Source organism: Lagopus muta, chromosome 24 (assembly GCF_023343835.1).
Source record: "Lagopus muta isolate bLagMut1 chromosome 24, bLagMut1 primary, whole genome shotgun sequence".
Taxonomy (NCBI): Eukaryota; Metazoa; Chordata; class Aves; order Galliformes; family Phasianidae; genus Lagopus; species Lagopus muta.
In genome coordinates this window covers 2,809,380-2,831,536 of record NC_064456.1, presented here as the reverse complement: position 1 = coordinate 2,831,536, position 22,157 = coordinate 2,809,380, and the positions used below count along the sequence as shown (strand labels likewise).

Here is a 22,157-nt window from a genome sequence, read left to right as displayed (position 1 = left end):
GAACGTATTTAGAAGATAATTAATCCCCACACCTTGCATAGGAGGAGGCATTAGATCCCTTATGAGGATGAAGTGAGGCAGAAGTTATTCCTCCTCCAGTTCATGCTGGAGGCAGAGCAGCATTTTCGCGTGGTTCAGTAATGCTTTTTTTTTGTTTCTTTTTTTTTTTTTTTGTGGAAAACATCAGGAAAGGCCAAACTGCTCTGTGAATTCACAGTGGTTTTGCTGCCTACTCCCTGCTTCCCTCTGGGTGTGAACTTGAAGAGGTTGCTGTGCTCTGGACACGTTCTTGGCTCCTGCCTCTCCATCTGTGAGTGAGAACGTTGTGCTCTCCTTGGGGTATGTGTTGCACTGCAGGCTTTTAAGATCCTCACTGAGGTCAAACAGTGCACGTTTGGGTCCATTTGTAGCATCTTAAATCCCCCTGTGGCAGGAAATGCTGCGAGATGGCCACGCCACGTTGCTTCTATAAATGCCTCCTCGAGGCAAAAAGAGCAAAAATGGAAAACACAAACGTTCAGAGGGGAAGGGAAGGTGCACGCAGAGTGCTGTGCTTTGGGGCTGTCCCCCACACTGCCCTCCCTCTGTGTTCTTCATCCGCACCATCAGCTTCACCACCCAGTGCTGCTCCCATTGCTTCTTGCTGCTGCCCAGGGCAATGGCAGTGATAGCGAGGGTGTAAAATACAGCGTAGTTTGCAAAGGCAAAGCCATCACTGGGACATCTGCTGATATTTATGGGAGTGCCAGGCAGGTGTGGCTGGGATGCAGCCGGTCCCTACGTTAGCAGGAGCCCATTATGCCTGCAGTCATGCATGCTCTGCCCACCTCCCTTCCTTCTCCTCAGGAGAAAAGCAGGTGCCTGTGTGCCTCAGGTCTTCAAAGTGCAACCAGCAGCAGTGATTGCAAATAGCTTCTCCAGGACCCACACCTCCTCCTGGTTGCTCCTTCTCTGTTGGTTCCACATCTTTACATCTCACAGATGCGTGCAGATGAAAGCAATGTGCATTTGAAATGAACATGAGCATGGTACAGCCTTCTTATTATACAGTGTGGGTTTTTTGGGTGGTTTCTTTTTTTTTTATTTCCTTTTTTTTTTTTTTTTGTGGTATGCTGCTAAATTATTTATCGTGTGCTGGGTTTTAATCTCATAAACCTGCCTGCAGGCCTTGCGCTTTGCAGCCTGAGCATCCTGCAAAGCATGAGCGGTGTGTGAAGGTGCTCATGGCTCATCCCAGCCTGGCCTTCAGCACTGGGAATTTGGTCATGGCACTGTGAAATAAGTAATGGGAAGAATCTGGAAGATGCAGGCTGAGGGACAGGTAGGGCTGTGGAGTGTGAAGGGGATGATGGGCTGCTTTGCTCTGATCAGAGGCACAGCCTGAGCCCTGCAGAGCCACGTGCTGTTCCTTGAGGAGCATTAAAGCACAGCCAATGCCTGCTGGAACGCATCGATAAAGCGCTCTTTTTAGAAGCATTTCTGCTTCTCTAGCACAAATGTGTTATTTCTTGTTTGGATGCATGGTTTTCTTCGTTCACTTTTATTACTAGGGACATTTACATGAAAACAGCGTGTTTTGCTCTCCACAGCATATTCCCCCATCACAGCTGTGCTGCTCAGCCCCTGCAGTCTGTGCCTTCCCTCAGAATGGGGCTGAACTGGGGCACCCAAATAGAGCTGGAACACAGCACCGAAATTCCTTGTCAGTCCAAATTTCAGTCTGAATGATGGCTTTCCTGTGGATTCAGGGTATTTTTCTTTGGTGCTTAGCCATCATAGGATGCAGCACTGCAGCCCCCCAACCAACCAACCAACCTTGCGCCTGGTATCTGATCGTCCCAAAGACCCCCCAGCTTGTGAGAAGGGTCTAGCCCCACTGCCCTGCATTTTTAGGGGCTCTGGCTGCTGCTTCATGGAAGCAAATGATTGGGGAGAAGTGAAATTCCAGCCTGCTGCTTCCCTCCCCCCTGACCCCGCTGCGTTTCTTCCTGCTGACCTCTGAATATCAGCACTGCTGACCTTTGGTATTGGGGGGAGGAGGGCAGGCAGAGGACGGGGGGAGGTTGGATGCTTTTGGGGGTGGGGAGGTAAAACTGAAACCAAATGATGGATGGGGATGGGCTGGTGCTGGAGATGGGCTGAGTGCACATGCTGTGCTGCTTTGCTGCTGCTCCATCACAGAGCCTGCTTTGCATGCTTGCTGGAATGCTTAGTTTCCTCAAATGCAAAATGTGAATCTGGCAGCTGAGCTCCTGTATCTCATCCCCAGCACCTTACACTGACTTTTATTGGCTGCAGAGATGGGGCAAAACCACTGCAGACTGTGCTGGTGTGGAGCAGTAGCTCTGATAGAGCCAGGTACACAGTGTGATGCTTGTGGATGTTCATAGTGCAGCTTGATGGCAGCTCCTGCTCCACATCTGCTCTGGCAGCAAGCTCTGATGGGCTGTAGTGTTCTGTACCATCCAGGCTGGCTGAGCCCTGCAGAGCATCTCTGGCCATCCCCCATGGCAGCAGGACCGAATGCTGTTATCTGGTGCTGAAAGTTTTAACACAAGGCAGAGGCAGAGGGGAGTCAGGGAAAATGTTGGCTGCTCCCTGCCTGCCCTGTAGGGAAAGCATTGCAGCTTTTAATTTCTTTTTGCTATTCCCACTGGTAAACCCCTGAGTTCATGTTATGAGCAGCCTTTGCCACTGTGCCACGAAACTCTGCAGCTCTGCACAGTGCCCACCCAGCACTCTGCACACCCACCCTTGCTTTGCACAGCTCAGCCTCACCATCATCCCAGCTCATCCCAGCACAAACACACCTCCTGCAGTCCCACATCTCCACGCATTGCACTCTACCCCTGCAGAGCCCTGGGAGCTGCACTGTGTTGGTATGCAGGATGCTGCTGGGATGGATGTGCAGCCTGGGAGCGTTCAATATCCCCCTGACAGGTAGAGCCCCCGCAATGGGATGTGGTCACATCCATCACCCAGCAGCACAGGTGCAGCCGTGGCCCTGCACCCGCACAAAGACTCTGTGTGAAGGGAGGATGCAGTAAATGTCTGCCTCTCACAGATTTATTCCTTCATTAGGTATTTAAATACATTCTGCTGTATAGGATGCTTCTGTGAGGCTGCTGCTTTTTTTCTCCCGTGGAATAAATACAAAGCGCTCCCCCCTGGCCTCTGCTGCTGCCCTGGGAGTTGGGGTTCGTGGCTCAGCCCTGAGACCCTGCAGGGCACCTGGCTGGGCTTTTCGGGCCTCACTTCATCCCTTTGCTCAGCATTTTGGGCACTCGCAGCAAAGTAAATGCTCCAAACCCAGCAGTCATTGAACCAAACAGCCTGGAGAGGAGCAGGGATGCTAAAATTAGCAGAAGTGCCCCAGGCAGGGGGCCACCTGGGGCTTTGTTTAGTTTCACACCAACTTTCATCTCTTTTATTTATCATTTGGGGCTGACTGATGGATTTTGTTCCCTCCTCCGTAGGAGGGGAGCACTTCTGGCTCAGCCAGGCAGAGTCCCCATTACCCCCCATTGCTCCCCCCAGCCCAGGCTGCATTCTGTTGGGCAGCTGGACTGTGTGTGGTTGTTTTAAGCTCCAAACACTTAAAATGTAAGGGAAGTTTTGAGCACTGATGAGTCTGGCAGTGATGCTCTGATGTGTGAAAGGCTTCAAATCCAAATGTACCTGTGCCCGTATAACAGTGCCAGCTTGGGTTTGCTGATGGAGGGACATCGTGCCACATAGGGATAGTTTTCTAAAGGTGATTTTCCTGCTATGTATTGCCTTATAAGAGCCTCCCCTCTCTGTTCTCAGGGGGGGTTTTGCAGTCCTTCTGCCCAGTTCTTCTCCCCTGGTGCTGGGGGTGGCTGCAGGGCAGCAGCAGCTCAGCTCTCTGTGTGCTCTGCTCCCGGCTGTGCTCAGCTCCCAGCCCTGTGCCAGCTCTGCTGCGTGCCCACAGTTGTCCTGAAAATAAACAAAATCCCATTCAGCCCTGGTCAGTGAGGCAGTTTTTGGGTGATTTCCAGCAGAGAGAAAGCTGGAGAGGATTTAAATCGTTGGGCTCTGGTACGAGGTTTGAGAAGAACAGCAGCCCAGGCAGAGCCCAGGTCTTGTAACAGCCCCACAGCTTTGGGCAGTGGGGTCAGGATTTCATTTTTCCTTTGGGAATGGCTCACTGCATGAAATATTCATCTTCACCCAGGGCGTGTTTTAAAAGCCTGCTACCTTCCTCTGCACCATTGTTCATCCCTCCCGCATCTCTGGCTAAATTAAGTCTTTCTTAGAAATGCACAGGTTAAAAGTTTAAAAGCTTAAGGTTTCATTCATAATTCACGTGTCAATGAGGCTTTGATTCCTCCCGGGGAAGCAGCTTCCTCTCTGTGATGCATGTTGGTGGGGTCACCCTGTGCCCAGGGAAGGTCCCTCAGTACACTGCAGGATTCTCCAGGGGTGCTGATGGGGAAGGCAGAACCCTTCACTTGGGGTCATCGATTGGAATCTGACCCAGGGCACTGGGTGCCAGAAGTCATTAATGTCTAATGGCTGCTCAGCACCCTGTGAAAAATGAGTCTCTGGGTTTTGGTCTCATTCCCTGTGTGGTCAGGCATCCACCGTGCCCCCAGTCCTGCTGTTACCTTATCTGATGGCCTTCAGCTGCGTGATGCCACCAGTGATCTTCAGGCATCCACGCTGCTCCCATTGTGCCCTTCCCATCCCTCTGCAGCCTTCTGACACCTCCCAACCCATAGCCTCTCCTTGTGCCCAGGGCCACTTGGCTCGGCTCCCCCTTCCACCCCACAATGCTGATGGTTTTGAGAGGGATTAGAAGAGACCTGGAGGAGCCTAGGAACTGGGTTTGGAACTTGTCCCTTCTGGGAGCCTTTTGCCTTCATTCTCTCACAGATAAATCTGCTTTTGGCACTGGGCATGGCATGGCACAGCGGCTGCTGCTGATCCTCCCCCCAGGTGTGCAGGGATCTCCCTTGGCCATTCTCCTTCAGAATTAAATCCCTTTGAGATATAAACCAGAGTGGGATTTTTTCCTTTCCCCCTTCCCCTTTTTTGTCCTCCAGCCCACCCAAGTACTCATTGGTGTCAGGAATGGGATCAGGAATCAGTAAGGTTAGAGAAGAGCATCGAGTCCAGCCATCAACTTATCTTCACCATGCACATTAACCACGTTCCTTCACCCAGTATTGTGCCAATTCTGGTTTAAAAAAGGACATGGGGGGGGATTTAGATTGGACAGGGGAGATTTAGACTGGATATAAGAAAACAGTTTGTTACAGTAAGGACAGTGGGGCTTTGGCACGGAGAGGCGGTGGTGCCCCATCCCTGCAGATGCTCCATGCTGGACGGGGCTCTGAGCACCTGATTGAGCTGTAGGTGTCCCTGCTTACTGCAGAGAGTGGGACCAGATGGCCTTTAAAGGTTCCTTCCAACTCAGACTGTTGTGTGATTCTCGGGTGGGATTGGCAGTGCTGTGCACCAACTCAGCTCAGCTCAGCACTGCACAACACGACACAGCTCAGCTCAGCACAGCTCCCAGTGCCGTGCTGGCTCCCAGTGGCCACGTCCCAGCTGGAGAGGGGGATTAGAGCCGAGCCCGTCTGGGCTGGCAGATGCTGTGTTAGCTGATCTCCTGCCTTCAGTGCTCTGCCGTGAACCTTCACAGCCATTCCTTCAGATTTTTCCAGGGGTCGGGTTGATAATGAAGGGATTAATTTAATTCCTCCCTCCCCACCCGCCTTCACCCCAAGCTTCCCAAGCAGCTGCTCTGTGCCTGTTCATCTGTCGGTGTTTTTATTGGCATCGTTTGGGCCATGGCCAGTGCTGAGCTCGTGACCTGGCTGGGGATGAATGCAGCATGAGCTGGCGTGGCCGAGAGCCCACAGGCTGTGGTTTCTCTCCTGATGTGCATCGATGGTGGCAGCTCCTTATGGGTGTCCCCTGGGTTTCCCCTCTCAGGATCTCAGTCCCTTCTCAGGGAAGCTCTTCCAGTCACGAAGGGGCTGGGCAGCTCTCTGGCTGTTTATATGCATTAATCCTTTACAAGCACAAGGTCTATTTCCCATCAGTCCTGAAATAAGCCCTTCTGCTGATTTTGATGCACTTTGACTAAATATCAGCCTACCCCTCGGCTGCCTTCAGTTTATCTCCTCTCGGTGGATCTGCATGTCGTGGCCCAGAAGGATGCTCAGCTCTTTGCACATCGCTGCCAGCATCCTCCCCGTGTCCCTGTGTGTGGTGCATGATGTCTGAGCTCAGAGCAGCACTGTGTCCAACACTGGCAGTTTGTGCTCACAGCCTCTTCCCAGCCCCTCTCTGTGCCCCATGGCCATGGGGTTTGTGCTACATGGGGGGATTTTTATCCAAGCACTGTTACTGAAGGAGGAATTTAAGTGAGATTGAAGGCACGCGCTTTCAGGGAATCATTTTCCAAAGCTTGTGGGTTTAGTGAAGAGAAACAGCTCAGATTCCCAAGGTCTGCAGTTCCTCATTTGGTTGTTGCTCTCCCAGATTCTCCCCACCACTTTCACCTGCTGCTGTGGCTCCATATGCTCGCAGCTCTGTAGGCACATGCATCTCCCATGTGCCCAGGCAGATAAATATTGCATCCCTTCTCTAGTACGTGACAGTTACCGCAGGCTGTCATGTTCCTACCTGGCCATGCTGTTCCTGCTGGTTTTGTCCATGAAAAGGAGATTGACAGTGCTGGGAATTGGCCGCCGGTCCCAGGAGGAGCAGCTCTGCAGGTTGTGCTGGCATCTGGACACATCAATCCACAAATGTGGGAACAGCTTAGCAGGGAATTGTGGTTTAGGTTACAGCAAGATCCCAGAATGAGCACATCTGTGTTCAATCCGCAGCGCTCTGTCAGACTGAAACGAAGGAGAAAAAAAAAAAAGGGGGGGGAAAAAAGAGATTTTACAGGAGTTTTTGTGCCCTTGGGGGAGCTGTCTCCCACTTTGTAACGGCGATGTAAAACCCACTTGTGGTTGTTCCCTCTCCTTTCTGTTGCCTTCCTGCACTTCCCTTTCCCATTGCTTTTCCTGGTGGTGGTGCTCATTGTAGGGCACCCCGTGCTGCTCAGGAGGGATGTGGTTTGCAATGAGCCTGGGCTCATTAATGGGTGTTAAGCACATGGGTGTTAAGCACCCCCATAGGGTGAGACCCAGCACGCTGAGGGCATTCAGGTGCCAGCTGCAGTGGGAGCACGCTGCACCTTAAATCAAGGACCGCAAAGCATTTGAGCTCTGAAGCTCTTGTGAGATTGCCAACTGGAATGTTAAACAGCTGTGGTTTGTGTTATGAAGAGGAGATATTGGTAATGCCTGGTCTTGCTGCTGTTTGGTAGCAGGCAGGAGGAAGCAGCCCGTGCTGTGCCTCTGCTCCCAGGAACTGTGCATAGAACTGTGGGCACGTGCAGGTCAGTGCCTGTGGCATTTACATGGAGGCAAAGCAATAGGAGCTGGGAGCAGGGAGCCCCCCACCATCCCACTTCTGCTGCTCCACTCTGCATTATTCAAGGCTGTCAGGGTGTGATTTGTATTCTTTATGGCCAAGCAAAGGCACCATGGGGTCTTTGATTCCCTTTGGGAGGAGATTACATGAGATTGCAGAGAGACTGGCAGGGAAATTGCTTGAAATTGCACCTATCATAGCACGCATGTACACGGGGATGTGCACGTGTGTGCTCCTCTGTGCTGCTTGCAGGGAGCAGGGTGGGTTCCTGCAGGGAGCAAACTCGTGCCCAGCAAAGCTGTGTGGTGTGGGGCGGTGGGAAAACGTGATGCTCTGAGGAGATCAGGAGCTGCAGTTGTACAGAGCACAAGGGGAACCTGTGCCAGAGCCTTTCACGCCTCCTCTTGCCTTCTTCTACTCAATGTTTTTGCTCAGATAGCAGTGGGGACCTGTGCATCATTTATTCATGCTGCAGCAATACACAGCAAATCCCTCCACCACTTCTGTGCTTTCTGTTCCCTTTGCACGGCCCCGCAGAGAACATACCGGGATGGAAAATGAAACAAACTTAACGTCTGGAAAAGGAGGACGGAGCGGTGTGCCCATGGGAATGGCTGCAACTGGTTTTGGAGGTCCCACCTGGATCCCATTGCCTCCATCGCTGCACCCCAACCCCAGCATGGCCCTCTGCACTGTGTACAGCTACACCCTGTACCCATTGCACGGCTTTGCCCCGTCCTCGTGCAAAACACACAGAGCAAATGGAGAGTGACAGGAAAGGGTCACTGCTCCAGGTCGCCACCAAGGTGCTGGAGGAGATAATCAGACCCTTTTCTTTTCGGTTCAGTGCCCAGCAAAAAAAACAGAGCCTTGCAAGCGTGCCGCAGAGCAAAGCCCACAGCAGCAGCCACTTTGCTGGAGAACTTTTCCCCACTGGATGCATTTGTGAAGTGTTGTGCACTCCCTCGGGATGCGCTGGGGCACGGCAGCCAGCTTGCATTAGCATTCCTATTAATAACACTAAATAGCAAACATGCTTTATATAGGTGTGAGCAGAAATGGAAGATGTCGTTATTAAGATAGAGCTGCACTGAACGAGACCCCACTCACTGCTGGAAGGGTCTGTGCCAGCCTCACAGTGATGGTTTGCTGCTGTTGAGTTCAACTCTTCTTCCCCAAATAAGGCTGTGCTTGTGATAGCATCACTGAAAGGCTCCCGGCAGGGGATGTTTTGACAGAAAGTGTGATAAAATGTAATGCAGTGGATATTGTCCCATTTGCGATTTATGAGGAATTCTGTAACCTAGGGGGGATTAATTCTGCATCGCGTTACAGCACATCGGATAGGTTCCCTCCTCATGCTTGCTGTTTCTCTGCGTGCATAATGAGCAAACCTAGTGATTTTTTTCCATGATAATGAAGCATTTTGTGGCGGAGCTTCAGCCACCCCTCTCCCTGCCTGTAAATCTCCGTGCTTCATCTCTGGTGGTTGCAGAGCAGCAGTGATCACCTCCTCCAACACAGTGCATGGAAAGCCCCATTCCCTGCTCCCAGACCCCAGCATGGGGGTGTTGTGCTGGAGCTGCAGGAGACCCACAGCAGAGGGCAGGGAGGTGTTGCCAGATGCATTGAGATGCATTGCCATTATGCAGACACGAGGGCTGCACTCCTGAAACCCATCCCCAGAGCTCAGCCCCGTGCTTCGCTCCTTCTGCTGTCGCTGAGCAGAGTGAGGTGATGCACCCAAATGCCACGTGCTGCTGGGGGAGCTCTGGGAGCTGCATTTCAGAGGCACCTGACAGCTCAGCAGGGAAAAATCAATGGGCCTGGCGTGGTTTTGAGAACCTATCCATGCTCAGCGAGCCCGTGTGCGAGCGATCAACAACTTGAGGAGGCAGATTTGTTCCTCGCCGCCTGTTTCTGTCGGCTTTTCTTTGCCTTCTCTTGCCCCCATCCGCCCATCTCTAAGCCTGACTCTTTTGCATGATCATCTCCATTTGCATTTCCAGCAGATCCGCTGACACTTGGCTGGACTGTGGGTGAAGCTCTCCTTGAAATGAGCCCGCGCACAGAGTTTGTTCTGGGGAGATAAGAAGGGAAGCGGCAGGGAGGGCCTGGGGGGAATTACGCATGTGAAACTGCGCTGCGAAATGAACACCAGCAGCCACACTCCGGGCCAGCAGCACTTTGGTGGGATTTATTTTGGAAGCAGCCTTTTTTACCATGGGCAATAGACTCATCTCCCTCACCCCAGCAGCTCTCAATCCCGGCTGGGGAAGCCAAAGGAGGAATTGTCTGCTCGCTCGGTCTGAAGTTGCTCCATAGTGCTGGCAACGTGATACTGAAGAGGAATTTTAATTTCATGCTGTGTAAGAAGAGTGCATGCAACAGTAGCAGCCGTATGGATTTTCATATGAATAGCTGCACAGTATTCATAACAGGGCAGCAGTGTTGTCCCGCAGGTTTTCATTCTTCTCGTTTCTTTGCTGTTTTCACATTTCCCTTTGCTGTCCACCCATTCTAGCACTTGCTGAAATGGAAAGTATGTCCCCGCCAGATGGAGGCACAAAGTGACGAGCCTGTTTGTCAGCTACACTGCAGTTGGCTGCAGAGACCTTTTGTTGCTTTGATTTCTGTGCACTCCAAGTGCAAGTCTGTTTGCACGGGAAGGAACGCTTCCAGCCTCGTGCCCCTCTTGTTCAGCTGTGCACTGAGAGCAGTTTGGGAAAGCAGAGCCCATTTCTGCTGCTCTGTCCCAGGGACACCTCAATATCGTGCCTGGAGCTTCCTGCTGGGAGAGGTTTGCTGTTTGCTGGGCTGGGGACCACTGCTGTCCTGCAGCTTCCCCAGTGCTGATGGGGGCCGCAGGTTTCACCGAAACGATATCAGCTACAAGGAATTTGGCTTTGGAAAAATGACGTGATGAGAGCTGCCTTAAAATTTGCTTCAACTTCTCCTAGTAACGCAGTGAGGCTGGCTGCTTTGCCAGCACCTGTGCTAAGCTGCTCGCTAATGCACCCACACAACCCCGCTCGTCCTTACAGCCAATCTGTTCTGCAGTTAGGACAGGTGGATAAATCCTTCTGCCTGCAGACACTGCTTTCTGATATTCTGACATGGCAGCAAAAGGCATGGATTGAGGAAATCCTTTTCAGCTGCTGAAGAGCTGCCTATGCGCAACAGGAGATGAGCAAAGGAATACAAGGGAACCAGCAGAGCCAGCCCTGATGCTGGCAAGCTGCTGGAGGAAGGGTTTTCAGCAATGAGATTGGTCCTCCCCTGTCCCCAGCGCATCCCTCTGACAGCCACTGGAGCCCAGGGTGACAGTGGGGCTGTCAGGCTGCAGGTGAGGGCACAGCCTGGGCCGATCCCACACTGCGGATGCTGGGTTTAATGCTTTCCTTCATGGCTGCAGATTGATACAGCTGGGAAGCACATGAAAGGGTTCTGCAGCAACGCAGACGTGTAATTAATAAAACACAGATTTCCATTTGAAACCGTTGCCCGAAATAGCTTGCTGATGGAGGAAGAGCTGTCTGCTCACACGAAAGAGCTGAGTTTGCAGCAGTGTGCTGAGCTGCCATGTCCTGGGCAGGGATGGGAGCATTGGGCTGAGATCAGAGAGCCAATCATAGAACCACAGAGTCATTCCTGGTGGAAAAGACCGCTGAGATCCCCAAATCCAACCCCAGCCTACCCCTCCGTGCCCACTGCAGTGCCACATCTCCATGATTCTGGGATCCCTCCAGGGATGGTGACTTCACTGCTCCTTGGGCAGCTGTGCCAGTGCATCACCGCTCTTTCAGAGAAGCAATTTCTCCCAATATCCAACATGAGCACCCGCTGTCAGCCTGGCAGGGAAGTGGTTAACAGCAAGGGCTGCAGAAAAGCTGCCTCAAGTGCAGGTTAATAGGCTGGAGTGACCGAGAAAACTTCCCCTGAGCACTTGTAGAGGCTTTGGGATCCTCTTATAAATCAAAGCATGCAGGTCGCCTGCAGGTGTGGGTGCACAGAGCTGTGCTAATGAGGCCACCAGCGCCCTGCCCGGCCCTGAGCTCAACACACACTGTCTGCAGCAGATGACAGGGCACGTTCTGCAGGAGGGAAGGGGCAGGCTGGGGAAAGGCAGTGTGGGCTGCTGCGTTCCCAGCGCTGCAGCGGCGTGCCGAGCTCCTCGTGTTGCTTTTCTGCTAATTGGAGTTGGCTGTAACCGATGTAGAAAGTGACGGCCTTAGGGAGATGAGATCGTTGCTTGGGTTGTTTTGTTTGTGTTTGTCTGGGATTAAATACAGATGGAATTATGAGGGAAAAAAGCTGGCTGTAGGGAGGAGGCTCCGTGGAAATAAATGTGATGGAAATGGAGGTGCCATGGCTGTGTTGTGGCTCTGACAACATGAGCCAGAGGCAGAAGGTGCTGGAGCTCTGTTGCATATCCCCTGCTGGTTCCAAGCAGAGCTGGGCTGGTCCTGGCTGTGCCCTGCTGGACGTAGAAGGGGGAAAGGGAGAAATAAAGCAGCCAGCACCCGGATGAACCACATGCAGCTCATATAGCAGCTCCCATGGGCCTCTGATTGCCTTGCTTTATTGGGGATTGAGGGAAGAATTTGTGTTGGATAGCAGGCAAAGAGACCACAAACCAGTCAACACACTCCCACGCCAGTGACACAAGGGTGTTAGTGGGATTTTGGCAGGAAGAATTTCCCCAAAGCTGACTCAAAGCTGGAGGAATTACTGAGAGGCTGAGGAATGAAATAGACCACATTGCTGTGACCGCTCCAACCGCAGCCCATCGGGCACAGCTCGGCTGTGTGAGCAGTGCTGGTTTGAAGGGAGGCAGGAGGGGGGGGTTGGCTCAGTGCAATGCAGGCGAGCAGCTGGGCTTGCTCTCCTCGGGGGCTTCTCTTTAAAAGGAGCTTTGAGTTGATAAATTTTTGCTCGTTTTTGTATAAAGAAATCTCCCTGGCTTTGATGCAAAGGAGCTGCTTGCTCTGCTCGGTGCCGGGTTGTTTACAGAGCAGCAGTGTGATGGGGGGCAGAGAAACAGAGACGGGCAGCCCAGAGCCCAGTCGTCTGAGCTCCCAATCATTAAGCAGCCCCAGTCATTCCAGCCTGCTGGATGGTTTGGTGAAGGCCCATCCTGGCTGTGTTCTCTGCTCTTCCTGGCACATACATCCACGTTCTCCATTCCTCACCCATCTGCTTCCACTTTCCCAATTTCTAACACTTCACCCATGAGACTTTGCCTCTGTTTGGATGAATGGAGAAGAAAAATGCCCCCGGAGGTCATACAGCACCTGGGATGGATTCTGGCCACACATGTCCCTGTGAGAGCTGCATTGCTCACAGCTGGACCACGTCTGCATCAGAGCCCTGGGTAGCAGCACTGAGGGATGCTCTGGGGGCAGGGGAGCAGACCCAAGCCAGCAGCTGCTGCGGCTCCTGGGGACCTGGTTTGCTCAGTTTGTGAGTGACTCTTTGTGGATGTCACTGTGGAGGAGCAGTCCTGGGGACATCAGCCCCACTGCTGCTGTGGAACTGCTCCGTGCTGCTGAGGATCACAGACCTGGAGGACAGCAGAGAGGTGTTGCCTCTGCTCAGTGATTGAACCGCACGCGGTATTTGCCTAACCAGCTAGACCTGAGTTGCTGTTCAAACAGTGCTTCTCTGCCCGCCGTTGGCAATCAGGGAGCTAATTACACTGGATTAGGGTTTTTCTCTTAATTACATGAAAAATTTAGCGCAGCTGATGTTCATGAGGCTGCAGGGGATTAGGGTGGAAGCCATGTGTTTATCTACAGGTCAATTACAGCAGCGTGGTGTGGCTGCATCTCTGCCATCCACAAGCCCCATCCTGAGCCCATCTCCTGCTGCTGATGTTGGGCCACGGCTGCGACGTGGGGTTGGGCACAAGGAGGGATTGGCTCAATTGGTGTAAGCAGTCGGTTGTGGGGTGGGCAGTGGTTGTGGGGCAGCCCCATTGCTGCCAATGGAAGCGGGGCTCAGGGCTCTGAAATTCTCTCACATCTCAGACGAAACAAGGTGAGATTTGATCAGTAACACTGAAGCTTTTGGAGCTACAAGATAACAAAAATCGGGTTCTTTTATTTCCTTGTAGGCTTTGGCCTCTGGTTGTGTGCACTTTGGCTCGCGGCGGTGTTGTGCAGGAAGCCCAGCTCATTTGAAACATATTTCTTCCATGGTGTTTGCGATGAGGAAAGGGAATGATATTTCCTGAGGAACTTCCTGCCTCCACCTGCTGGCCAGAGCTGGCCGAGGGCAAAGCAGAGCTTCCATGTGGCACTGTGAGGGGTTATCTCCCCATAGGGAGAATGGCTGCTCCGTTGGAACGAGCCCTGTGTTAACCCATCTGTCTGAGAGGCTTTTATTCCATTTTACGCAGCTGCTTGAGGTCAGCAAACCAAACTAAGCCAGAGCAATCCCTTTGGTGTGAAATGTGCTGCTGTGGGGGGTGGCACGCGGGTGGTGATGCTGCACACTGTTCATCTGGAAGGGATAGGAGTGCAGATCCGGGGCTGCTTAGGGACCTGGGCAACACTGAGTGCTTCCCCAGTGCCTCCATCCCCATAAATAACACCAGTTCTGTGCTTCCTCCCGTGTTTCCTATCAGACACAGAAGACTTGGAGGAACTCAGCACCCCAGCCCAACCTTCCCTTTTTTCCCCATTAAAGTGAAGAAGTGCTGTTCCTACAGCACAGAAATGGGAACAAATGATCTGATGGAACTGGTGGATGTTTCTCCTCAGTTACAGCAGCTTGGACACTTTCACTGCAGAATCCATTTGGGCCTCCCCTGTTCCTCCCTCCCTCCACCCTCACTGGGGCTGCTTTAACCACTGCCTTTCATTCCCTTTCCCACTGTAAGGGAAGGAACTGATAAAAGCAGCAGAAAGCAGCAGGGTAAGTTGGGGAGGAATGGCAGAGGGTGGAGGAGCACATTGCAGCGAGGAGAGTGCAGCTCTTGTGATGCAGAGACGCCCAGCTCATTGCTGGCTCTCCGAGGCCAACACTCAGCCTCTTTGATGATTTCTTCACTCTGTGCCAAAACATAAAGCCTGCAAGCAGCACTCAGTGCTTCCCATTTCCCAGAGCAGCACGGAGCCGCCTCTTTAAAAATAATACAGGGATGTAAAGGGAGAAGGGTGCTTATGGCTGACAAAAGAAAAGGGAAGTCATTGCACATTGAGGCTCTTTATTCGAGGATGACTTAGAAGTGAAGAGGTTCTGTAACAGCTGCAGACGTGCCCCAAGCTCTCCTCTTCCAGGGGGGCAAACCTGCAGGATGCTCTCAGGCTCTCTGCTTCTGATGGGCTGTGCTTCGATGCTGCTGGAAGGTGCGGGACCAGCAGCCCTGAGCTGATGCAGTTGTCTCTGCTCCATCCCAGAAGTCGATCCCTGAGCCCTCCATGCCCCCAGATCTGCCTCCTGCTGCAGCTTCAGCCAAGATGTGCACATGGGGTGCTGGACCCAGAGCTGCAGATGCACTGCAGAGGAAGGTGACCCAGCCTGGCTCCCTCCCCCAGACCCGCTCCTAATGAATCCATCCCCAGAAGAACGTTAATTAATTAATTAGCAGCTCATTTGCATGAGGTGGCACGTCATTCAAGTTGTGCTGCTGCAAGTAGGGCTGTGACAAGGTGTGAGCTGACAGCTTTTCAAATAAAAAGTCTTTTAGGGGAATGATCTCCCGAACTGGCAGCTTTGTTCTGGTGAGCCTCTCACACAGTAATAAATTACAGACATGGGGCTGCTGATTAGTCTCTGCGTGGTGCCTCGGTGCCACCCTCCCTGTTTTACCTTGCAGGATCAGCTCTGCAGAAGGATGGAAGAAGGAAATAAGGGCAGGAGAGGCAGTGCTGGCAGGGGTATGGGCAGGTCTGGGTGTGCTCACAGTGCTTTGAGCTTTAGTGTCCAACATTTGGGACTCTCAGGGGATGCTCAAATGGCTGAGATCTTCAGCATCATTATTATGAGAGTGCAGTTGAAGCTTTAGGACAGAAGAAAGGGCAGCATTTTCTTTTTGTTTTTGATGTATCTTGCCTTCCCTGCAGATGGGCTCAGACCCTTGAAGATGATAAGAGTGAGGTCTCTCCTCACCTCAGCTGCACGTGGAGAAGGCTTGCAGCCCTCATGCAGGGGAGCAGGTGGGAAGAAAGCCCTGCTCCTGGGAGCAGCTCTGCAGCCTCGGTGCTGGGGTTGTGGAGCTGAGCTCACTGGTGCTGCTTGCTGCCAGGTTGGTGGGTTTGCCCCTTGTTCCCGTGTGCTGCACCCCAGGGAGCGCTCCTGCTTCCAGGTGGTGACGGAGCCACTTAGCAACACTGCCAGAGCAGAGGAGCTGGGAAACACATGTGGGTGTGAAAGACAAACGCAGAGACGTTTTTGACAATGAGTATTGGATTTGCAGGAACATCAGATCTATAAATAATGTGGGTCATGATGGCTGATCAGCATGAGCTCACCGCTGTCCCCCCCACTGCTCTGCTGTACCTCGCTGCCTGCCGTCCTGCTCGCTGCACTCTCACTCTGCAAGAGACAAACCTGAGTCTGTGTCGATGGAAGGAGCAGCCGTGGTACCACAGTACCCAAGAAAAACTCCTGCTTGCAGTTCCCCTGCAATGCCTGCACACTGCTGGAGCTCTTTATAAAGTGCTGCTTCTCCCTAGTGATCCTGGGGAGCTCTGTGAGGAAAGCCCAGTGGGGATCAGCGGGTGTATTTAATGTTTCTGCACTGCAGCTCTGGGAAGGAGGGATTTCCTCCTCCCAAGGAGAGTGGATCCTTTTTCCATAGCCACCCAGTCTGGTATCACTGTGTTTTCTGCCATGAATCTCTCTGTAGGTCTTCCCCACAGGGATAGAAATAAGGGTGATGCTCACCAAGACAGATGGATTCTGTCCCAGGTTGGGGAAAAATGCATAAAAAAAAGATGACAGGAGAGAAAGAGACTAGAATGCGAGGGGGCCTCCAGGTAATGAAGTTAATTGGATATGCTGATTTAAATTGAACGTGCATGTAAGGGTTGTCATTAACTTCCTCACGGACATGTCTGTGATTTAAGGGAAAGATACGTAATGGGATTACTGTTTCACTTTAATTTCAAAGGGAGGACTTCCCACATGGAGAGCAGTGTGCCCCATCAGCCTGTGCTGTCCCTGAGCTCCTCATGTCCTCCTGAATGTGAGAATAGGGGGTGCCCAGATGGGAACTGGGGTGCTACATGGAGGGGAACAGGCAGTGCTGCATTGGGGTGCTGCCTGGTGGTGTGAGCACAGCCCCATGCAACAGATCTGCTATGAGTTCACTGTGCAATCCCCAGCAAATCTCCACTTCCCTCTGCTTTATCAATGATGTGCAAGTGGCTCTGACCCAGTCCCAGGGCATCCCAAAGCATCCCAATGCCAGCAGTGCTCACTGGCAGCTGAAGAGGTACTTCACATGCAGAACAATTTCATAAAGGGCCTGAAGGGCTCTTGAAAACTTCTCATCTAGAGATGATGTGCAGTTTCTGTTCTGGGTTCTCCCCTCCTGCAGCCTGCTGTGCCTGTTCCCAGTTGTGGCACAGGCATCAGCATGGGCTGTTGGGTGCATTGATGCCACGAGGAAGTGTGCTCCATCCGAGCATCTCAGCTCATCATTTGGATGTGGTTGTGTACAGCCCAGCTTAATTAAACTGGATTAGGAAACATAAATCCCTTCCACAAAGATGATTTGGTGGAGAAGCACACAGAAGATCTGGGCTGGTATTTATTTATCTCATCCTGTCCTTGGGATCTTCCGCTCTGCTGAGTGTCTCGCTTGTAAGAAGTGCCCTCGGTGCCAGGTTGGGGTAGGAGAAACCCTGCAGAACTGTGGATGGAGGAGGAAGGGGAGGACAGCCCAGACCCCACTGCTCCATCCTGTTGCTGAGCCCTGCTGCCAGCCTCAGTCCTGCAGAATTTCCAGCAAAAATCCATCCTGGAGCTTTATGGGAAGCTGTAACGGGAAATGCCCAAGAGCCAAAACATGCAGCCTTAAATGACAAAAAAAATGGCAATTCTGCAGAGATGCACCTTGGCTGTGAGGGCTGTTCTTGTTTTCTGTTTCTATTTCAGGCAGTAGATGCAGTAACGCTCCAGTGCGCCTTCCCAGAGCCAATGCAGCTCCAGGAGAAGCATCCATTTTATGCAAATGCAATGTTGTTTGATGGCATTTGCCCCGAAGGGTTGGAAATCCCAGCATGAAGGGAGCAGTCGGCAGGCTGCAGGGTTGACTGGGCTTTGCGCTTTGTCACTGTAAAACACAAAGAGCCAATACCCCATTGGGGCTGGATGTGGTGATCTTAAAGGTCTTTTCCAACCCCAGTGATTCTCAGTGATCTCAGCAACCCTCCTGGTGTGCTCAGGGCTCCTCCAGGCTGTGGCATACGGAGAGGATTTGGGATCTGCCACCCAACCAACCCGACGGCTGACCTTGCATCCAGAATGGGGAATCAGTCCCTGCAGCCGTGGAATACTGAGCACAAGCATTTCATCACGAGAGCCACCCTCATTGAAACGCTCATAATGAAAGCAGACAGGTAATTTAATCACGGAAAGTTCCTACAAAGAGATTCGGTGTCTTCTAATGGAAGCCTGCTGGGAGGAACTGGAATGGAATCCAAATGTGGGTACCAGCTGGGCAAGGAGAATACCTGAAACTTCAGCACAATGCGTATGTGGGAGCTCCACGTTGAATGAGATCCCTGAATGGCTCATGCACTTATCACCGTGGGTGCTACTCTGCAACATGTACGTGACACAATATAGTATTTTGCTAATCTCCTAAGATAATGCAGAGCTTATGCCTGCAGGCTGCATTGTGGGGGTATTAGACACATAAATCTGCACTGTGCCTTTGAAGGACTGTGGTTTCCTGAATGGAAAAGTGTCCTGCGTCATCACGCGGGGCGTTCTGCTGGGCTTGGTGCTCTGAGCCAGTGCTGATACTGGGATTTGCAGATTATGTCGTTAGGCTCTTTTCAGGCCATATTTGTAAACATGCATCGAGAGCAGCTGAGGAAAGTGCTCTGTCTGTCCCAGATGACTTCTCCAATTCACACCTGAATGTGTGAGCCCGTGTTCTGCCCTCCTGTCTCCTGACAGTGAGCACGACTCTTGTCCTGAACACCTTTGGTTTGCGTTGCCAGCACTGCAGGCATCTCCCTGCACCCACTGCTCACTGTTGTGCTGCACTCACTCATTTCTGCACAGCCCAGTGCTGCTTCCCCTGTGATTTTCTCTCATGCCTCTTCATCCTGGTTGTACTGCAAGGAAGGGCTGTGGGGCCGCAGAGAAGAATGGCTGCCCTCAGCCCAGCCCCATCCTGCATCTCCCATAGGGTTGGGATCGTGATGCTGGGTCAGCTTTGCTCCCCAGGCACTCAGAAGTGAGCACTCCCTTCTCTCCTCCAAAACCTCAGACCTTTAAAAAGAGCAGCTCTAGGGTCCGTTTCATCACCCGTACCCTTTATCTTGTTGGTGTTTGTGGCACCATGTTTACTAATATGTATTTAGTGCCAGGAAGACACCTATAAGGTTGGCACAGGGATTATTTCTGCCTCCAGACGTCAACGAGAAGTTTCCTGCTGCAGAGATGATCCCTTTCTTCTTCCGCATGCACAGGAATCATCCTTCTTCTCGTCTGACATCATCATCTGTTGTCATGGAAACCGAACTCTCAGGAAGGGAGGCAGTGAAACACCCCAGCATCAGCATCTCCTCCTATTGCCCGGGCACTGTGTGGGGTGCTCACAGCTGGAGCTGCTGGGCTCACAGCTGGATGCACAGCGATGCAGGGTGCACTGCCAGTGCCTGGCCATGGGATGGGGCAGAGCCAGGCAGGATGCCCCATAGAGCCCAGCCATTCAGGGCAGTGCTCCTGGCTCCAGCCCTGACCGCAGCTCCTGGTTGGAATTGGACTGCATGAGGCTCATCCGGTGGTATCTCTCTTCATTAGCCCTGTCTGACCTCATTACTAGAAAGAAGCTCAACATAACGAGCTGCCGGTGCCCCCGAGGGAGCGCTGGAAAGCAGTTGTTTTGTACAAAGGTTGCTGATCCTTTGTGTCCGCAGCTTCCATTCCCATCTGGCTGCTAATCAGGAGTTTTGCATGGAAGCGGCTGACTCTGGCAGTGCTGTTTGTTCCTCAGGTGACTTCATGGCATTGTCCCTGTGTCCCTGGGTTGGTGCAGGATTGTGGTGGTGCCCCAACAGGGTTTGCAGGTCCAAACCACCTCTGGTTCCCAGCAGCTCGGGAAGTGACTGAGTTGTCCCCATTGGCACAGGTGCAACTGAAGCAGGATGTGACCCTCTTTATTTGGATTTTGCTGTTTGAGTTCTCAGGGCTTTTGAGTCGGAAGTGTCATGGGTGCAAAGCCAGCTCTCCCTTTGCTCACATTCCCGTGCCCTTCTTTTGTGTCGTGGAAAAATCAGGTAAGGAAGGAGGAAAGAAATGCAGAAACCAAACCCAGCTGTGTACCCTGTGTCTCTGTGTGTCGACAGGCATCAGCAGGGCTTCCTAGAAGTGGGTTTATTTGGAGCAGGGGTTCAGTGGAGCCCCTCTGTGCGTGTGTGTGAGGATATTACTGTGTTTCCTGCTGGAGTGGCTCCTCTGTGACATCAGGCTCTGCCTTTAGCAGTCCCAGCAGCCACCTCCCAGCTCTGCAGCCTCGGGGTCACCGCATGGCACCAGCCCGGCACGTGGCACACAGCCAGCATCTGCAGCACTGCCAGCACCGTGTTGCAATCCAAGGGCTTTTCAAATATGCAAATCCTGGTAGGAAAGACAATGTAAACTGTTTGTTTCTCCTCCTCCCTTTCCCCTTGTGAAGCCCCCAAGGCCATCAATTATTAACTTTTGGAGGAGACGGCACGTTCCTGGCGGCGCTGGGGATTGTCACAGCGTGGGCAGAGCTCTGCAGGCATGGAGCTGGCTGCTGGAGGTGTGGGACCTGCAGCTGTGGGGCTTGGCAGCTGTATGGCTGTGTTAGCACTCTGCTTGCCTGGGAAGAACGGCATGGCAGTGACATCTGCCTGGGGTTGGGTAGAGGTGGTGTCTTAGGAGGCTTCTGTGGCGTTGTCTAAGTCTTGTTCCTTATGCATCTGGAGAGGAACCATCTCTGTAGTAATCTGGTTGGGCTGTGGAGTGCTCCAGCTCAGGAGCCGACTTGCAGTTGCATTTGGTGACTGCAATCGTGGCACATGGGTGATCTGTGCGCTCACCTCGCAGCACAGAGCTTGCTCCTTCATTCTCTTGCGATGGGGAAATGACTTCAGATCCCGTGGAGAAAGAGCCTCTGCTCTGACTCCTGCATGCACTCTGCTTGCCAGCTCCTCGCTCTGCCTCCAGGTCCCAAGCTGAGGGTTGGAATGAGATCCTTTTTCTCATTTTGTCCTCTTCCTCTTCCCCTCCACCCCCCAAAGTAAAATCTGCATTTGGCTGCTATGAAATCACCTGCAATGTGATTGTGCTTCTTCCAGATCCGAGCAGATGGCCCTCCCCATGGTGGAATTCAGTATGAGGTGGTGACAGTTTTCAAGGACGGGAGCCCAGTGCTCCGGGACATGGCTTTCTCCATTGACCACAAGTTCCTGTACGTGATGTCAGAGCGGCAGGTAAGGACCCAGGGGGCTGAGCTGTGTGATCCCCTACTGCAGAGCTCAGCTTCAGCTGCCTCTGCCCGGAGGTTGTCCTCTGTGCACATGGAGGATGGCTCTCTGCTGGTTTATTGCTGTCTGCAAGTATTGGAAACTGAGCTGGGCTGCTGCAGGGGAAATGTGGTTTGGGGATGGGAACCATCGATGATCGGATAATGAGCTCCTGAGCTGCTGGCGTGGCTGCCTGTTCCCTGCAGTGAGCTTGGCAGGCTGCAGTTTTGCGTAGCTTTATCCGAGCATCCTTTGTGATGGCTTTATTTTTTGATCTACCCATATATTTTAAGAGTTGGGGAGCAAGTAAGGTGAGCACAGAGGTGGGACTGAGTGTGGTGCAAGCAGCTGCCATGCAGGTAGCGCTGAGCCTGTGCTGTGCCATCATTGCTGTGCCATCATCGTTGTGCCACCATAACTCTATCACCTTGCCACCATTACCATGCCACCATCACCTTGCCAACATCACTATGCCACCATTGCCATGCCACCATTGCCTTGCCACCATCACCTTACCACTGTCACCATGCCACCATCACCTTGCCACCACTGCCATGCCACAATCACCTTGCCACCATCACCTTGCCACTTTGGCTGGTTCAGCCCCACCGGTGGCAGCCAACATCCTTTCTTGGCTCTGTGTGGTCATAAACAAGTTTTATCTTCCAATATTATACCATGATATTACGAGGAGCATATCTTTAGTGTTTGCACAGCTCTTAAGGTAGGGGTGGTGTGAGTTGGAGGTTGCCAAACCCGAAGGCTGTAGAAAGCCAAACCAAAAAGATTACAGTGGAAATTTATGGCCAGCAGCACACGGGAGCCTGCAGCTTTGGGGAGCCAGAATGGTGTAAATAAGGCAGGACCTCAGCTGGAGCACATCTCATCTGCACCGTTCTCTGAGACAAAAACAACACCAGAAGTCCCGTGTGCTGAGCCAGACTTTTGGGTTCACTGACTGCTGAGCGTTTTATTGGCTGTTACTCACCACTGTGTAATTCAGATTTATAGAGCTGGTGC

General features: G+C 52.4%; 1 protein-coding gene across 14 annotated transcripts in view; it reads left to right on the top strand.

Moving 5' to 3' along the window:
- PLXNA2 (plexin A2) overlaps positions 1-22,157 on the top strand; it is a 346,250-nt gene that overhangs the window by 262,940 nt on the left and 61,153 nt on the right. For 13 of the 14 annotated variants that reach the window (XM_048926047.1, XM_048926043.1, XM_048926045.1 and 10 more), the window contains one exon: positions 20,970-21,104. In XM_048926047.1, coding sequence (XP_048782004.1) covers positions 20,970-21,104 — 135 coding nt within the window. Of the gene's footprint in view, positions 1-187; positions 311-20,969; positions 21,105-22,157 lie in introns of those variants that run through there. The other variant, XR_007373227.1, reaches the window with a different exon arrangement.